At 40.7% G+C, this 18,516-nt stretch overlaps 1 protein-coding gene across 1 annotated transcript; it reads right to left on the reverse strand.

Moving 5' to 3' along the window:
* Nucleotides 1-15,683: 15,683 nt before the first annotated feature.
* Nucleotides 15,684-17,559, reverse strand: LOC128745294 (uncharacterized). Its single transcript, XM_053842328.1, has 5 exons — nt 17,419-17,559; nt 16,976-17,359; nt 16,552-16,901; nt 16,211-16,484; nt 15,684-16,151 (listed from the first exon to the last, which is right to left on the reverse strand). Exons 1-5 carry the CDS (start codon nt 17,465-17,467, stop codon nt 15,826-15,828), a joined length of 1,383 nt encoding a protein of 460 aa, XP_053698303.1. The 5' UTR covers nt 17,468-17,559; the 3' UTR covers nt 15,684-15,825.
* Between the last annotated feature and the right edge of the window lie 957 nt (nt 17,560-18,516).

Below are 18,516 nucleotides of genomic sequence, written 5' to 3' on the forward strand. Positions count from 1 at the left end.
CTCAACCTTGTGCGAGTGTCGTCCATCGTTTAAATCTTTAGGCTGGCCAACCGACGACGCATCGATTTGTTAGGAATGTGAGTTCATAATCGAGTATCTAGCGGGGACGTTTCGCAATTTATTCACACGCGTGTCTTCCAACTAGTTTTTTTTTGTGTCTTCTTCCACTCTTCAATTGCTGCGGAGGATCATCTCTCAAATAAACTTGATTTGATCACTTTGCAATAAAAAAATCTTACTATAGCTAGGAGAAAAACAGTTGGAGTGCCTCTTGCGTGTGGCCATCTAATGAACATGCATGAATTTACCCGCACATAAATGACTGCGTCTTTTTAACTGCTGTGATGAGATTCTAAATGGCGATTTGAAATTGAAGGACAACCTGAAGAATCAAACTGCCATCTGGAGAAGTGATGTTGTGTGGAACAAAAGGCCATTAAAGTACTCCTACCAACCGAAACCTGAAACCCACACGGCTCGGTACTACAACTTTCCTACAGATCAGTGCGGAATCTGCTAGCAGACAAGTGAAGACAAGGCTATGCGATGATATGTCGGTCGGGGAGGATGGCTATACCTTCGGGGCATCCTGCTTTTCACGCTCCGAAGATGCTGTTCGCTACTTTTGGTTGCATAAGTAAGTATCGGCTTTTATCGGAACGTACGCAATCGCGGCGAGACTTCGTTCGTTTTATAGGTGTGTCCCTTGGCTTACGATAGTAATTGGTTAAACCGCAAAGATGTAATTTATGATTGGTTAAAATTTTCCCGTAGCCGGTAAGAGGACCGATTGTATTTTCTGTTTTAACATATGATGCATTTTCTAGCTATGCTTCAATTGGAATTTAACGTTGTGCATATTATTATGCTTCTTATCAAAATACGCTTATTCTTTTGTTATATTTCATCTAAGCCTTTTATTACGGGTTAAAAATTAACACTACTGCACTACACGCTCGTAGAGACGTATTGTACTAGTACGTATAGTACTACTACTATTTATCAAATAATACTGTTACTGGTGGTTCGATACTTATCAAACTTGTACCAAAATCTGCAAAAATAAAAGAATAATTCAAGTTTCCACCACTACTGGTACTACCACCACTAATGGTGCATCTACCCTAGTTCTTTTTTACGACTGATATTAAAAAAGATTAGAAAACTCGATGAAAGCACAAAACTAGGTAACATTGAGGGCGTAGTAGGCGTAACTGGAAAAAAAATTCTCTTCACGGTAGGCTGCAGCATTTCAGCCCTACCAAAACAAACCTAACTGCTAGTGCAGCGAACAAGAAAGTCGAAAACAATAATTTTGCAAATTTCTACACACCGGCTCAACTCCGGTTTCCTCTTTGAGCGTCACGCGCTTAACCTGGTTGGCCAAAAATGTCGCTGTTGTCCACGCGAATCACTTTCTCGATTGCGCCAAAATCGGACGGTTTTCATCTCGCATTCCACGTACCATTGCTTGCACTTGGACGGTGATGTAATGATGGCAATTGATTTGATCTGCTTTCGTTCGGCACTTACCGCCGTAGGCAAAATAAGGCAAAAGAGATCCTCCTAACAACAACGCACAAGCCCCTTCTCGGCCAGATTGCATGTCTGTTTTGCGAAGATTTACTTGCCAACCGCCCAGCATCATCATCATCAGCGGTGTGTGAACGAGCAAAAGTATTATTTTTTATGACCGCGAGGCAGATTCACCGCCACCGTCGGAGTAAATTTTCATTGTAAAACATGTTTTCGACTATCATCATCAGTCAGTACTCCACAAACCTCGGCTAGGCCGTGCATCCCCTAGCCATATCTCCCTATGCGTTCCCCTACCCCGCCAGCACAAACAGATTGTATTTTGATGCGCTTCTGCAGGGTTCCTCGCCTTCGCTGGCGCAAATCTTCGCACGCGGACTGTTTATGTTGTTGCAGTTATGCATCGTACTCGACTCCTCGGAGCATACACATTGCGCACTAGTAGACACCACTACCATACTGCAAAACGGAGCGAAGTGCCCACCGGAGGCCCGCGATTGTCGTTTTCTGTCCGTGTGCCGTTCCTCCCATTAGGCCGAGATGCTTGCACCGTTGTTGTTGTTGTTGTTGCTGCTGCTGCTACAACCAGTTTATTATACCACTTTCCAATTTTCATGCATAGCTTAGCTCCGGCAACACATCTTATTTGTTTTTTGAGGTCAGCACACCAATACCCATTGGGTTTTGCGCACGTTGCTGCTCTCCGGAGTCGGAGATCTTTTGAGAGTTGCGCTGCGCAGCGAGAGCGGAGAGACAATAGGAGAAATGATTCAAATCTTCGAATAAAGCGACGCTAATTGCTTTCTTTTCAAAGGTTGTTTTTCAATTTTTTTTTGCTATTTTTTCTGTTCCAACTTTTGCCACATTCTATAGTACAAATGTAGGCTCTATTAGCCGCTATTACTAACCCTAACGGGAATAAATCAGTCATGGCGAAAAAAACCATCGCACCGAATTGGCTTGTTTTTACAAATTTGGATCATGTGCAAAAGGCAGCGCGAAGAAAGGAGAAATGCGATAGAAATTTTGGCCGACAGATTGTTTTTTTTTTGTAAACAAGACTTTTTGCGAACTTCAGAGACGACTTTCGAACAAAACTATTAAAAGCAACCGGTAACACTGGTTAAACCGGTGGATTTGGTACGTGTGCGATTTACAGATATTGGTTGGTAGGTGCAAAAAAAGCACCACATTGTTTTTTTCACTGCCGATTCCGAATGTACAGTTTAAGCTGAACTGTTTGGTTTTACTTTCTATACGGTTACACTTTGATTGTACAATAGTTAAGTTAAGACTTCCCTGAAGGTTGATTTACAGCCTAGGCTAATACACTTGTTAGGTGTTTAATTATGTACATCAATCATTTTCATATCTGTGGTTCAGTTGAAAATCAAACTTATGATTGGCACATTAGGGCACGTGCTTCACCTTTTGTTTTTGTATCAAGTTTTATGAACTCTAGACGATATGGATTAGATAATCTAAATTTTATTCCATCGAACGGCAGTTATCTGTTCGAAGTAAGCCGTACGAAAAAGAAATGAAATCAAACATAAAAAGAAACAGTATCCACTGTTGGCACCGGGAGCAGAAAGATATCGATCCTGCGCCGAACGAATTATGATCCTCCGGTACTGTCGGTCCTGGGCTGCCATCAGGTGCAGAGTCTGCCCGAAGTCTACGGTAACTTCCTGGTTCGTTGCTAAAAATAGTTTTGGCTACTCTTTCGTCGGGCATTGTAGCCACGTGCTCAGCCCACCACAGCCTGCCAAATTGTATTCCCTTCACTATATCTGCATATTTGTATGCTTGATACAGCTTATGGTTCATGCGTCTGCACCACACTTTATCCATTTTCCATTTTGCCACCAAGTATTGAGCGCTGAATTTTACGCCCAAAAACTTCAAGCACTCGTCGATCAGCTTCCTTTAGCGTCCGTAATTCATGGCCGTAAAGGTAAACATCTGATCCTTCGTGAAGCGAATCACACGAAAACCAGCTTGATAACGGGTGGCAACTAAAATTTTGTAATTTTTTCGGGGCCCCTACACGCAGCAACACACGAGCTCAGAGAGAAATGAAAGTGTCTATGTGTTAGCTCTCACTCTCCTCTTTCTGCCAGTATATTTTTTGCTTGGCTCATGCATGCCAAGTTTTGCTCAAAATGGCGTCAAAACAAGAAGCATTTCGCGAGCGCGTTGTACACTTCTACGAATTGCACAAAGATCTCGGCAAAAAGTATATGGTACGATATTTTAAAAGCGAAAATTTTGCAACTTCGACTGTTTACTATGTATATTTTAAGATCCCCAACAATTACTCGCAAGCTAGGTAGCAGGTGGAAGACCAGCCAAAATTATGGGCGCAGAACGACTTCGCTCGCTTTCTTGTGCCTTCAACAATAAGAATTCCGTGAGCCAACGGGATGCCGCCAAAAAATTCAACGGTATAAAGTGCCGAAAAGAAACAAGAGCCCGGGATACGCTGAGGGACAGATTTCGACGCTGAAATCCCAATGCCGCTGGTTGATAAAAAAAATAATCCGGAAAACGATTTGTTTTGGACGACGAAAGTTACTTCCCTATTTCGAAGACGCACATTCCCGGAAATGATCTATACTATTCCTTGGATAGTTCTATTGCATTTCCGAACACAAAATACAAGTTTAAACATTATTTTGAACAGAAAGTGATGCTGTACATTGCCATTTCCAAGATAGGTATTCCTAAGCCATGGTTCAAGCTTTTTGGTTTGGCAATCAATCAAGATGTGTATCAGAACGAATGAAAATTTTGATCTCATTTCTACAAAAACATCATGCAGATGGATAATACGTGTTTTGGCCATATAAAGCATCATCGTATTATGCCAAAAAAAGCATAAGCGTCCCTGAATACCCATTAGATCCCATTTGTACCCAAAAAACACAACTCGACAAATCTGCCTCAATGTCGCCCAATCGAAGATTTTTTCAAGGCTTTGAGCTCCTGGGTGTACAAAAATAACTGGAGAGCCACGAATTGCAAACAGTTGATTGGTAGAATCAAGAGATGCATTCACAAAGCTGACCTGAAAGCCGTCCAACTTGAGCTTGTTCCGACATCAAACGGAAGCTTCGCCGAACAGCCGATTAAGGACCGTTTTTAAACATTCACTAATTTTTTTTCAACTATGAACAATGTATCTTCAATTTCAGAAAATCAGATCTTCTTTGAATATCTACTTTTTTTTTGACAGCTTAAGAAATAAATTCCAAAATTTTAGTTGCCACCCGTTACTTGGTGACGAAGGTCTCCGCTAGCGGTCTTAGCCCACACAAGAACAGGATACGGGGAAGCACCTAAGCAGAATTGAGCAATGTAATGCTTTGATAATTTTCACACCGGAATCGTTGTCATTTTATGAAAATAAGGCAAATGTGCCCATTCAACCACCCTCCGACCTTTGTTCTTCCTTCCAGATCTTGACAGTGTTCCGGTGGATTGCTCCGTCCTTCCCAGCAGCGTTACCGTTTTTCAGCTCACTGGTTACCTTCTTAACCTTCCATTATGTTGGTGGCTTCACAACTTGACCATCGCTCACAATTCTTCTCTCGTTCCTGCTGTCTTCGACGCGTTCGGGCCCATCACAACCCTGGCAGTTGTATTGATGGCGTCATGGATCATTTATATCCAGTACTCTTTCTTCGTGCTGTTCTACGATTCGTTTATTAAGCTTTCTGACGTATTACGCCGTCAACCGCTGGATGTTGGCGATAATTTTGCGCGATCTTATACAAAACAAGACAGTGGTCAGAGTCGACATTGGGTCCCCGAAAAGACGAGGAATTCTAAAACTTTCGGTACTCTAACCAAATTTAACAGTTACACCTATTCGATTGTATTTATATACAGTGTCGAACAAAACTGAAAAATCAACGCTCATCAAATTATCCCAAGCTGCGATATTCGTAGAGACAGGTATAGCGTACCATGCTTCCTGGATTTTGGCTCACGGCTTCTTCTTGTTCTTTGATTTCACAGGATGAACGGACTTTTTAACGATCTGCCATAGGTTCTCTATTGAATCCAGTTCAGAAGACTGTGACGGCCATTGATTGCTTGAAACTAATTTTATTTTCAAACCAGCTCTTTGTTGATCGAACGGTATATCTAGAGTCATTAACTTGAATAAATTGCCATTTTGACGGCATTTCCCATTCCGCATTTGGTAGCATTGCAGATATTAGGATACAGGTATTGGTCAATTATCGATTTTATCCTCCTCCACCTTGTTTGAATGTTTTGATTGTGTACTGAGGTTTGAAAGCAGTCAATAGGACGACGAACCCGATGTTTTCCATCGGATCCAACGCAATTTACTTTGGTTTCATCAGACCATAGAACATTTCGCCATTTTTTACCCATTTCGGGTCCGATCCACTCTAGATGTTCCTTAGCGAAATTCAGTCGAGCTTGGAGATGCTTCCGCGTGAGTATAGGTATTATTTATTATAACTAATTCTACAAATGTCCCATAAATCACTTTCCCAAATTCTGCTTGGCCTAGGTGCAGTAATGAGTGAAATCGAAGCAAAAAGGATGTGCGCTGCATTTCCGTAGAGTGATAGTTCCGACCCATTTTGTTTAAAATTATAAATAAAATTTACGGTCAAGTACTGTTTTCTGACCGCCAACATAACTAAATGTATTAAAACATTTCGAAAAAGGACTTATTTCAGGAACAAAATGATTACAGATGGAGGTTAGCATGGCCCTCTCAAAATTTAATGAAACTTTTTGTGTGCAAAGAGTTCATGTAAATAAACAACTCTGCATACTTAGTTTTTCGAAAATTAGTCTGGACTAACTTTTGGAAAGGGCTTAATTTTTTTTCTCCTTTTTTATTATAAAAAATATAACTAGAAAATTATAGGACCTTCAAAATAAATGCTCTATGGGTGCCTTTTAGAAAATCTTCTGAATTTTTATAAAAAAATACAGAAAAAAATAAAAATTAATTTCAACACTGAGAAAAAAGCATTTTAAAAACTAAAAATCGATTTTCCAAATAAGGCCATTTTAGAAATTGATGAAATGTTTTCTGAAGATAGATAATTATATAGCCTACAATTCTTCCATACATCACAAAATGGGCATATTTAAGGGAAAAAAGTTTTTATATCAAAAACTTTTTCGGGAAAAAAGGTATTTCAGTATTTTCGAAAATTATAGCACCTACAAAAAATGATGTATGGGTGACTTTTACAAAGTTGTCTGAATTTTCATAAAAAATACTAAAAACATAAAAATCATTTCTACACTAAGAAAAAAAGCATTTTAAAAACTAAAATTCGATTGTCTTAAAAAGCACATCTCGGAAGCTGATGAAATTTATTTTGAAGATAGATATTTTTATGGCCTACAAGTCTTTCATATATTGCAAAATGGACATATCTAAGGGATAAAAGTTTTTCTAACAAAAACTTGTTCAAGTCCTTCCTGGGAGAAAATGTATAAATACATATAAGTTTTTGTAGAAAAACTTTCCCTTAAATATGTCCATTTTGCAACATATGAGAGACTTGTAGGCCATATAAATATCTACCTTCAGAACAAATTTCACCAACTTCCGAGATGGGTATTTTTTGACAATCAAATTTCAATTTTTAAAATGCTTTTTTTCTCAGTGTGGAAATGATTTTTGTTTTTTCCAGTATTTTTTTATGAAAGTTCAGCAAATTTTGTAAAAGTTACTCATACATCATTTTTTTGTAGGTGCTATAATTTTAGAAAATACTAAAATATCTTTTTTTCCTTTGGACAAACTTGCTGCATTCACGATGGTCTACAAAAGTTTAACTAAAAAAATGAAATTTTTCTCGCTTTAGGGGCTCTTAAAGTTACCTTATAAATAACCCACATTCCTCAGTTCAACACCACTTGTTTTGTATCCAATTTTAAGTTTTTAGTCAAAATTTGAGCCAAATCGGTCAACATTTGCGAATTTGAGACCATTTTTAAGAGTTGTAGAATTTGTTGCTTTTCATATATCACCCGCCTAATCTTACAACTGAACATCTTGCACACTTTGAAAGTCCCAGCAGCGCTTCGTAGCATGAGATCAGTTGCTGGAGGAGTCCGTCTGGAATGAGAGTCCGCTGAAGGTGGTCGACGGTCTCCGAGGCGACCCCTACTTCAACGACGTTTGGTCAAGAACGGCGAGAGTCTCTTTGGTGCTCCCAACAACATCGACCGGCCGCAAAAGGACTTTGAGAGTCCCGGCAGCGCTTCGTAGCATATGAACGACCGCTGGATGGATGACAACGAGAGTACTTCTTCGACAACGACCACTGTAGGAGATCAAGAAAACCGGTAGCGCCTCTATTTCGACAATGACTGCTGGAGAACATTGTGGGTTCCAGCGGCGCCCTCTACTTCACCAGCGATGGCTCGAGAACGTTGAGGATCGCGGCGGCGCCCCAGCTGTAACAAAGGTTGTTCAAGAACGACGAGAGAACCGGTGGAGCAAGAACCGGTTGTTAAAGGACTTTGTAAGTCCAAGCTGCGCTTCGAAGCAGATAAACGGCTGCTGGAGGACGCCGAGGGTCCCGGTGGCGCTTCAAATACTGGCAAAAAAAATTGTGTCAATATTTACAAAAAAAATCCCACACTTTTGGAGAATGAAATGAACAAGGTGCTGGAAGAAAATATGCAATTGCCCATCCGAAGCTTTAGTTGATTTATGAATTTCGACAAGGTCTCATTTTTTTGCCATAACTTTATACGGTCAACAATTTTACGGTTATCGACAAAATTGTTGGATATGTTTTACTGCAAAAACGTTGAATGTCACGTGTCATGTCATGTGGCTTTGGGTTTACAGGCGTATGAACCTAGAACCGTTGTCAGATTGTCGAGCTGAGTCGAACAGTATATGAGACTCGGCCCTAGGACCCTCAGATCTAAAGGTGGATTTTCAGGATACTGTATATACTTTCTAATATCGCCCGCTCAATCTTACAAATAGGTAACTAGATAGAAATCGTGTGCAAGATGCTCAGTTGTAAGATTAGAAGGGTGATATATGAAAAGCAAAAAATTCTACAATGTTGACCGATTTAGCTGAAATTTTGACCTAAAGCGTTAGGATTGAATACAAAACAAGTGGTGTTGGACTAAGAAATGTGGGTCATTTTTAAGGTCACTTTAAGGACCCCTAAAGTGCGAAATATTTCATTTTTTCAATTAAATTTCATATTGAGCTGAAAAAATCTCATCTACTTTATCTAATCAGATTTAATATCACATACATCACTTTTTAAAATACTGCTTGGTTGAGTGGCTGAGTAGTAATTCATTCAATTATCATTGATGTTACAAAATAGAGCAGATGTTCACCAGAAACGGAAAAGATAACAACCTGAATAGAATCATTTGTCGAACACTGTTCCCATGATGGTGTCCCGTAACGAAATGGTTTGTATTATATCTCAAAAACCAAACAATGAATCTGGGAATACTTTTACATTTTGAGAACTGGCTTCGTTCAGATAGAAATCTGCGGAACATGTCGACCATGAACAACTTCAAACAGAGCAGAATTTTGCGATTGTTTGAAGTATGATTCGGAATACACATGTTCTGCGACGGTGTTCCGTAACGAAAAGTACCGAGCCAGTAATGGATGATGCTCAATGAAATTAATATTTCGTAATTGTGTGAAGAAAATAAACTAAAAAGCAGCTCGAAACACCTATTTTGGATGATATTTGCTAGACTATTGGTGAAATAAGAATAAATTTGCTTCGAAAAAACGATTACTTGTGGTCTCGTTAGGCTGGAATGTGTCATATTAGCGTTCAAAATCTTTCATTTGTGACATTGGCCTAAATCTAAATCTTAGAATGATAATAAGATGTAGTTCTACGCCAATGTAATTCTATTCTTTATGACACCGCTTAACCACAACAATAAGCAAAATTTAGATCTGCTTTACCAATGAATAAAAATTCTAATTCACCTAGTGCGGCCGATACAAGACTAACCGTACAAGACCGTGATTAGAGCAGATAGCTGTTTGTTCATAATCAAGAATTTTATGCCACTATTTTACAACAGCATGTCATACCAGTAGGTAGCACTAGCAAACCAACTTCACGAAGCACGATGCAATATACGAGTAGCTGTGGATTCATTGCTATTTCAAGTTTGTCATAAACAAGACAGTACATAGTGGTCAAACCATTTCCTGCCTCGTTGTTCAAAGACATGAACGTTGAGGTTTTTTTTCTAACTTCTCATAAACCTACACATATGTTGAAGTGGCAGCTAATTACACCTCTGCCTATCAACTGCCACTGAGCTTGATCTAATTCACACGAATCTGCAACGATAATCAGCCGTGCAAACATGAGACAAGTAATCTCGCTGGTTTTATATAAAACATTAAGTCGGAATGTAAAAAAGACAAACGGCATGTTATTGACAAGAACCTATCAGAGTAAGGAGAGAAAAAAAAAAACACAAGACAGAATTCCATTTCAAACCATTTCGAGAAGTCATATTCTCGGCGCCCTTCCCGCTGCACCGCTGCACTGCAGGTCGCGTGTCCCATACGCATAGCATAGCATAATGCTAGCGCAACCATTCGGTGCGGGCTCAGGTGTTCGGAGCTCCCATGCGATAGTGTTGGTGGCCGGCCATAAGCAACATGATTACTATGTCCTCTGGAATGCAGCCTCGTTGCCTCCGTCTTGATCCCGGAGATCAATAAGCGAACGCGAACGCCAAAGAGAGAGATCCATCCGCAAGACGAAGAAGTGGACCAAGAAAGAAGAAATCACACGTACACGTACTCGCGTCTTTTTTTTTTTTCGTGTGTTACTGTATTCAAGACACCGATCATTTCAGTCGCAGATCACCAATCTGGTTTCGGGCATATTCGATCGCTTACACTAGACTGCACTGCACAGCAGGGATCACTCAACTTAATCGCACCTGATCGTATGATTGAGTTCACTGCTCAAAATCCGTCCACTAACTTCTTTCGGACTAACCAGAAGCAAGATTCGAAAATTCCTTAAAACCCGTTATATATTCGAATAGAGTTAACTATTTTCTTGCTCGCTCCCACTCGTGCCTCCTAATCCCCACGGGTTAGCACGGAACTGGGACCCGTTTTTTATTTTATTTTTATTCACTGTTTTTCTGTTTCTTTCACTCACTTGTCGCGATGTGTGTTTGTGACCACAAACAACCGCACTAGACCGCGGATTAGCTAGGACTGTATCAGCTGAAGACCAATTGAAAGAGCGACTTGTTGAGCGCGCAGCGAGATTCGGACTGACTGGATCTATGGACTCTGCATGATGTGGACTGCCATCACAGCACAGCACAGTACAGGGACCCCACGGCCCATGGCATAAAACCATACACCAAGAGAGACAAAGGAGGAGAAATGAGAGAACCGCGAATCAAACATGATCAACATGAGAAAAGATCATGGGCGTAAAGCTCACGTGAGGCCGTTCACGCTCAGGTGTTCAATACAGGTGAACTTGATGCTCATCATTGAACTTTGTGCAACAGAACCGAATAATGGGAAAAATCTTCAGTACCGATTAACAAGCGGATAATCCTCGTGTGTACACTTCAGTTGGGATTAGGAAGAAGCAATGATTTTTCCAGTACCTGCTGGAAGTTGGAATGTGAGGTCATATTTTCCTCTGTCGACTAAGCCGTTCGTTCGTACGTTCGTTCCGACTCTATACCCTGCCCGCTGGGCGCAGTGAAGTGATTGATCGATGAACGATGCGTGAAATACAAATTGCTGTTGCTGCAAAAGGATTCCGTGACTGCAATTGTAAAGTATTTTCAGCCTCATCGCGGTTTTCGATTTCGGGCTGGAATTGCGCGACTGGCTATATACCTAAATGCAAAAAAAGCAAATCTTGAAAAAAATTGGAAAGTTGTATCGCGAAACGCATAAGAACCGATGGTGATGGTCGGTAACGATGTCGTGCTAACAAGTATGGTAAATTAACTATATTATTGCAAACCACTGCACTGTTTCAATGGTTTCAAATGTTGTGAAAAGGATGAGTTTAATTGATTGGAAGACCCCTAACAGTACCTAGATAAGCATTTTATCTTCGCATTATAGGGAGCCGTTACTTATAACAGAGGTTTTTTTTTTCACACAAAAAAGAACTTCAAATTACTTCTATTTCGACCGAAACCTTCCGAGTCGTTTGTTGATATTTTGATTATCTCACCAATTTTGCATGTTTTTCTAAATCAGTATGACCGGATTGGGAAAGGACATGCCCAACTTGCGCCTACATATTATTTTTCACACTCGGTTTGCACTAGCTTTTCGAAACCGGGTTTCATTTACTGTTTTTTGCTCAGAATATGCTTTTTGACAACAGCGCCTTCCAGTTGGTCTCGAGGTATGATGCTGACCTAATAAGCCAGCCGCTGGTACGCTGGAATCTCGACTGGGAGAGGCTGTTAGAGTCAAAAGGATCGTAGCAACTGGCCCTGCAATTGTCCTGTTCTCTAACAGCTGGCTGCGAAGCCTGTCGTATAAAAACAGAAGGTCAGAAGTTTCGATAACGGAACGTAGCACCAAGGCTTTGCTTTGCTTTTGTTTGGTGTATGGGGCAACTGTAGAGTTAATTATTATCTACAATATTGTTGAAGAAAGTATAGTTTTATCTTTTGTATTTATGGCACTACAGAGTTGCAGTGTCTGCAAACTAGTTGGCTCGTTTCTTCACACACAATTTATCAGAAGCCTACCTGTACGTTGAGATCGAAGAGAGTTTAACCCTTGACTAACTGACCGAAAATCCGACAAAATTCAAGCAATCGGTTGTAAATATAAATATTGTTATTTAAACGTTTCAATTTACGTAAAATTTGGAGCCTTTTGACCAATGACCGTTTTAAGATTCAGGTTCCATATTTGATATGGAGTAAGAGGGAAACTTCCAAATAAGTTATGCTTAGACCTACTGTCCTTAAAGATACCGATTTCGGCTTGCCTGTACCTTCGTTTCAAATATATTTTTGTACAGATGTAGCGGAATGTCGTTGTGGTTGGGTGCCCTTTTAACATTCGCCAATAACTTCCGTTTTAAAAGGAATTTCAGAAGTCTAAATACATCGTTGCAAAGGTCTAAGAATAAGGTATAGATTTCTGGAAAACCTCGAACCTTTTGCTTGAAAAATAATAAAGCTCCAGGTATTAACGTGAAGACGAAAAATGTTCTCAAAGTCAGGTCATGTTGTACAGGCTGGAGCACCGCTGAATATCCAAGAAATACGTATTGAGAAAACTCCTCCTCGCGGATATCCTTTGATCACCGAAATCGTGACTGAAGTATTCCCAATGATGTTGTAATTTATCTGCTCGAAAGAATTGCTAGGATCCAGCTCAATCTAGTGTGATCGATGTAACCTGCGGTTCACCATCTAACACCAACAACACCAACGCGGGAAGCTGTAACCTGACGACCCATAATCTGCCAGAACCTGAATTCCTGTTTCCGGGACGCAAGAGTGTTGGTACCATGGAAGCCCCAAGTCCCCCCGCCACAGTCGCGCTCTTCCCTTCTTCGCTCAACAGTCGTCCTGGCCCTATGTGTGGGTGTCGAGGAGGGGTCTTCCATCGCTTTATCCAAGGCAAGTACGATCAAGACTCGAGCCATTCTTCTCCTGAATTGTCTCATGGTTTTAGCGCTGTGGATGGCCTGAATGGCGGTGACGACACGTTGGCCCCATCGGCAGTTGCTGAAGTTGCGGTGGAGGAATACTGCTACCCTCCTTGTGCTACTGTGGAAACCCTTCGAAATCTGACTGTATTCGCCTATACTCCGCACTAGCACAGATACATCCGCACAGATTCTAGCAAAGATCAATATGAACGCACCCTCGAGAGTTCATCGCTCTACTGACTTCCTCAGAATTCCATTTCATCGGACATTATATGATCAAAATGAATCTGTTACCGCTATGTGTGCAGTTTTTAACTCTGTGTTCTACTTGATTTGATTTTAAATCTACCGAATGGTAATTTGTACTTTCATGTATAACTTTATTCCCAAATGGAATATGGCCAGCTTCGTTTGTTGTTGGTGTTGCAAATGCATCAACAAACGAAGCTGGAATATATTCCAAAATGAAACTAGCTCTAAAGAGGTTAATGGCATTGGACATAATGACACCGTCCGCTTTTATTTTTTAGGAAAATGGGTAGAATACCCATACCCTGGAGATTTAATTGGTTTCAAAGAGCTAGGTGTCAATTTGATTGAAGCCTCCGTAAACATCCAGCGTGCAAGCAGAACTTAGTCGTTCGGCATATTATGTAACAAACCATTCCGCTGCTGCCCGCCAATGTCTTGTCCAATGGTCACTGTCGAACCATGGAAGTACGTGTTCATGAGAGCTTCTAAAGTTTCCCTGATGCTAACAGTGAGACACTAATCCTCTTTTTTTTAATTGCCCTAGACTTCCTTTGGCTCTTTGGTCTTCCTCTGGACTTCCTTTTGGCTCTTTGGCTGTAGTCTCCCCAGTTAGATGTGATTTTGGCCTTGTTGAACAGACGCCTTGCCTTCCGACGATGTTTCCTTAGCGTCTCATTCTATCAGGGCACATCACGGCAAACTGTTTGCATTGGGATCCTACATTGCAGGTCACTAGCGACGACATCCAGCTGAACTGGAGTCCGTATAATATTGCGGCAGGAATTATGTGAGGCAATTCGATATTCTCTAAAGGAACTCCAATTGGTTTTCCTAGAATTTCTGAACTGTTATCTCTTTAAAGGATCAGCCTAGATGTCGGAAATGAAATGTGTTTGACTCCTCGGCTAGAGACGCGCAATCATAGCGTGAAGTTTAAGACCTCTTATCTGATAGCGTTTACAAAAGTGGGTTCATTTCCTACATTGATTACATTGACATCGTTAGAAGCAAAATATTCAAGTGGGTACTCACCTCTGTCGTTTGTATCCGAACTGCCTCATACCGTGTAGTGCGCGTTGGCATCGCAGCCTATCACGTACGGCTAGTTAACTGCCCTGCAGTACCGCACGAGATCAGCAACCTCGGGCGGTGGTATTTCGTCCTTGTCCCCGAGGAAATAGGCGGACGCAACGACTATCTCCTGCTTTCCTCTAATCGTCGGGATTACCACCGAAATGGCCATGACGTCGCGTTGGATGAATTCTGTAATTGCAGAAAATATTATTTCCTTATTCAAAAGAATGGCAGTCCTAGGCTTAGACTGTATACTACAATAGATGCATGCCTCTCATCATCAGAAATTTCTCGCTCGCCGTGAACGACTCCTGCTTGTCGACAACTGGGTGATGTTCGTCGAAAGCATCGTTGTTCTTCATATCCCCACATCATAAGATACCACATCCTGGTATGAACCGTATGAAATCCATTGCTCAAAGCTGTATTTATTGGTCAAACGTTGGCGACGTTGTGAAGCACTCCCCATCAAAAGTCACCAAGGAGGACCACTCTCGAATCCTGGCCGACAGCCTACTCACCATTGATTATGCTGGAGCGATCGACGGATCCTTTAGTCACTGTGCACACTTTTTTGAAGTCGCCAGAAATATCCTTGGCACGCCTAGTTATCACTTCTCAACAACTGAATTACTACGAAAAAAGTTTGCTCGCTACGGCAATCCAACCAACTTAATGTCGGACAGTGGAACACAATTTACTAGTGAACGTTTCCCGCAGTTCTGTCGCAGAAATGGAATCTTCCATCCTCGAACTGTGCCTTATTACCCATAATCCAGCGGGCTGGCGGAACGATTTGCTGATTCCTTGAAGCAGGAGGGCTCAAGAAGCTAAGTGAAGACCAACACTAGAGCATCTCCAAACATTCCCCTCTGTGTATCGTATTGCAGGTCGCTTGAGCTGGTCCTAGCTAGCGGCTCTGTGGTCCACAATGTTGGTCGTTATACGGTAATTACGGATTTCTTACGAGTGAAATCGAGTCTGCACGAGTTGAAATTTCACTTGAAACATTGTGCCATTGTGGCTGAGCCAATTTTTACAGAAATTTTGTTAAGGTCTTGACAGACTTTACATATAAATTTAAATTTACATTTTTAAACTGTTAATAGCTATCGTATAACCCGAATCGTTCCACGACTCTTAAAATCATAATCATTTTATTTAAACTTCCCGTAATGTAAATACCTAACATAGCTTAATAAGGTTCGGCAGACACATAGGTACTAGTTTATAAAGCACAATAAAGAACTAAACCAAGCAATCATGTTTTAACAAATCTCAAATCCAATATTTCCCCATCCTCCAGGCCCAGATCCGTTGGTGTTGCATCGATTTCCACCGGTTCCCCGTCGAAATTTAATTTGAAGTCACCTGTACTGCACTTCAGCTCTTCGGCACACTTAATAATTACAATTTTCATCTTCTGCTCCACACCCACCGTTATTTGCAGTGGAATTTTCCAACGATCGGATTGAACCTTTAAACTGATTGTGTTCGCACTGGCAGAGCTATTAGCGTTTACCCTGGTTGATTTGGATTGCTTTCCCGCAAACATACTTGCAACGGTTTTCTCCACAATACGTCCCGCTGAAAGCAATTTTAGTATATTAATTCCATAAGCGAACTAGCGCAGCAAGTGAATTTACTTATAAACTGTGTAATTTTGTACCCAATAGAGTCGGGCGTGTCATTTGGATCGATTATTCTTTCGTTTACATCCAATATAACACAGCTCGAATCAGCGTTGAACTCCTTCGCAAGCTGAGCTATTAAGTCAGCAAATTTTTGATATTTTCGAAGAGTATGACGTTTGATGCTTCCCTGCCATTTGATTTTGATAGATACTTCATAGTTGTCCGAATCAAACGAATGATTAGCGATTGATTCCGAAGCTATCTCCTCATCTGAATCCAAGTTTATCTGTAAATTAAATCGTTAGTGTATAATTATACATCGTTTTACTAGAAGTCAGCAGAAAAGAACTTACAACACCAGGAAGGATCAAGGCCGGACTATCCACTAGATTGATTACTTCTGGCGGCGCCTGTCGTCTTCTGCGAGCTGGTTCGTTCACCACCGCGGCAGAGCTACTCGGCTTCGGAGCCATTAAATTCCTATTAACGCATATATCGTATAACAACGCTTTAAACGTGAGCAGATCGTCTAGGAACCCAGATCCTTGATTTCGTTGTGATCTCCGTCTTGGGCCCTTACATTGCCTCATTATGTTCTGATATTTTTTCTTCAAGTCCGCAAAGTAACGTTTTTCTGATGCATTGTAACAGTTGCTTTTGTTAAAGATCAAGTCATATTGACGTTGAACTTCAACCATTTGTTCTGCAAGTCAAATAAATACATAATAATGACGTTTTTCGAAGCGAGGTCAAAAATTATAATTTGCGTTAACTCACGGTCTAAATCGTTGTCTAGGTTGATTGTGTGCGCCTCTACCTGACGAACAGGAGCGGAAGCAACCGATTCTGGAGATTCATCCAAGGATGTCGAAGAAAGCATTGACATTGGCTCTTGGGGAACATAAGGAATAGACTCAGGAGATTTATCAGAGGATTTCAAAGGAAGTAAGCTTGTGTCATCACTAGCGGAATCTGCTATCGCTTTACGTTTGTTTGAAGAAGTTTTCTTCGGTGGCGAACTTGGTTTTATGCTTTCCAGCAAAGCTGTTCGTTTGGTAACCCGCTTATTTTTAACCGCCGCCGGTTCTGGTTGGGGTTCTATGAAACTTCCTTCAATGTCGGTATCGCCTACATCATCAGGAATGTCGCAGTCTTCGGTGTCTAGAAAAAAAAGTTGTTACTAATGTTCGCCGTTTCAAGAACCTTATTTTAGTACTTACTATCAAGGTATCGATTAAGATTATCAAAAATGTCATACTGCTTACTCATTTTCGTCGAATGTTTGTTTTAAATTATTGATAAAATAAGTCTTTTTTTCTTTCTAGCGATTTTGATTGAAAACCGCCACCGCCACTGTTGACTGTTCTGTTCACTAAAAAAACCAAAAAAACATCTGTCTGTGAGATTTACACCGTTTGCACCCTTTGCACCACACATCAGGTTTACATGGTTTACACCGATAAAAATAAACACTATTCGTTCGTTACTCAAGTAAATTCAAGGGGCTTCCAACGAATATGATTACAACGCAGCTTTGAAAAAGGTTACAATTGATTATTTTGCTGATTACCAGTTTACTCCGCAGCTTAGGAACTAGATATGCCAGTATTTGATTTCCTCATGCCATGAGTCACCAGCACTATCTACAGGCGTCAGGGTAGCTTTGTATCGCCTTCTCATTTTCTCATTTTACAAAAATGTTAGTGATAGGTCGGATTTAGCTAAAACTTGGTTCAACTGCTCAAAATGCCCTTAAGGGGAAACCGAAAATGGCTCAAAGATGGCTGGATAAATGGCTACCGTTTGATGCATGTATTGGTGCCTTAAAAATGCATCTGTATTGGCAGAGCACGCTTTCGCCACGTAATCAGTGCTTCCAGTGCTGTTCTAATTTCCTAAAACTTGTCATTTCATTTATCGATCCGCTATATATCAACAAACGCTCAGCAAAACATAATTGTTAATGGAAAATAAATTTAACTGATCATATAGATCATTACGTGTTCATAAAACGTATAATCTGGAATTAGTTAATAGATATTTGGTTACGCACATACTTCTTTGCACTAGCGATTTCCGAAAAAACTGCACCACGGTCTCAAAGTTTCGGCAACATCAATAAGCTTTTAAAGAGCTTTCAGCTTTTGACGCATAGAAAAGCTTAGAGTAAAGTAAACACACGGAACTGGCCTTCAATGCAAACGGATTAATTAACTATCCTATTGATCCTATGCATTATTCAGTTGCTGCTGGAAATCTTTAATGAATCGGAATGTCTGGATAAAGAAACCATATTTCGGGAATTTGGAGTCGGTGCG

Source organism: Sabethes cyaneus, chromosome 1 (genome assembly GCF_943734655.1).
Source record: "Sabethes cyaneus chromosome 1, idSabCyanKW18_F2, whole genome shotgun sequence".
Classification (NCBI taxonomy): domain Eukaryota; kingdom Metazoa; phylum Arthropoda; class Insecta; order Diptera; family Culicidae; genus Sabethes; species Sabethes cyaneus.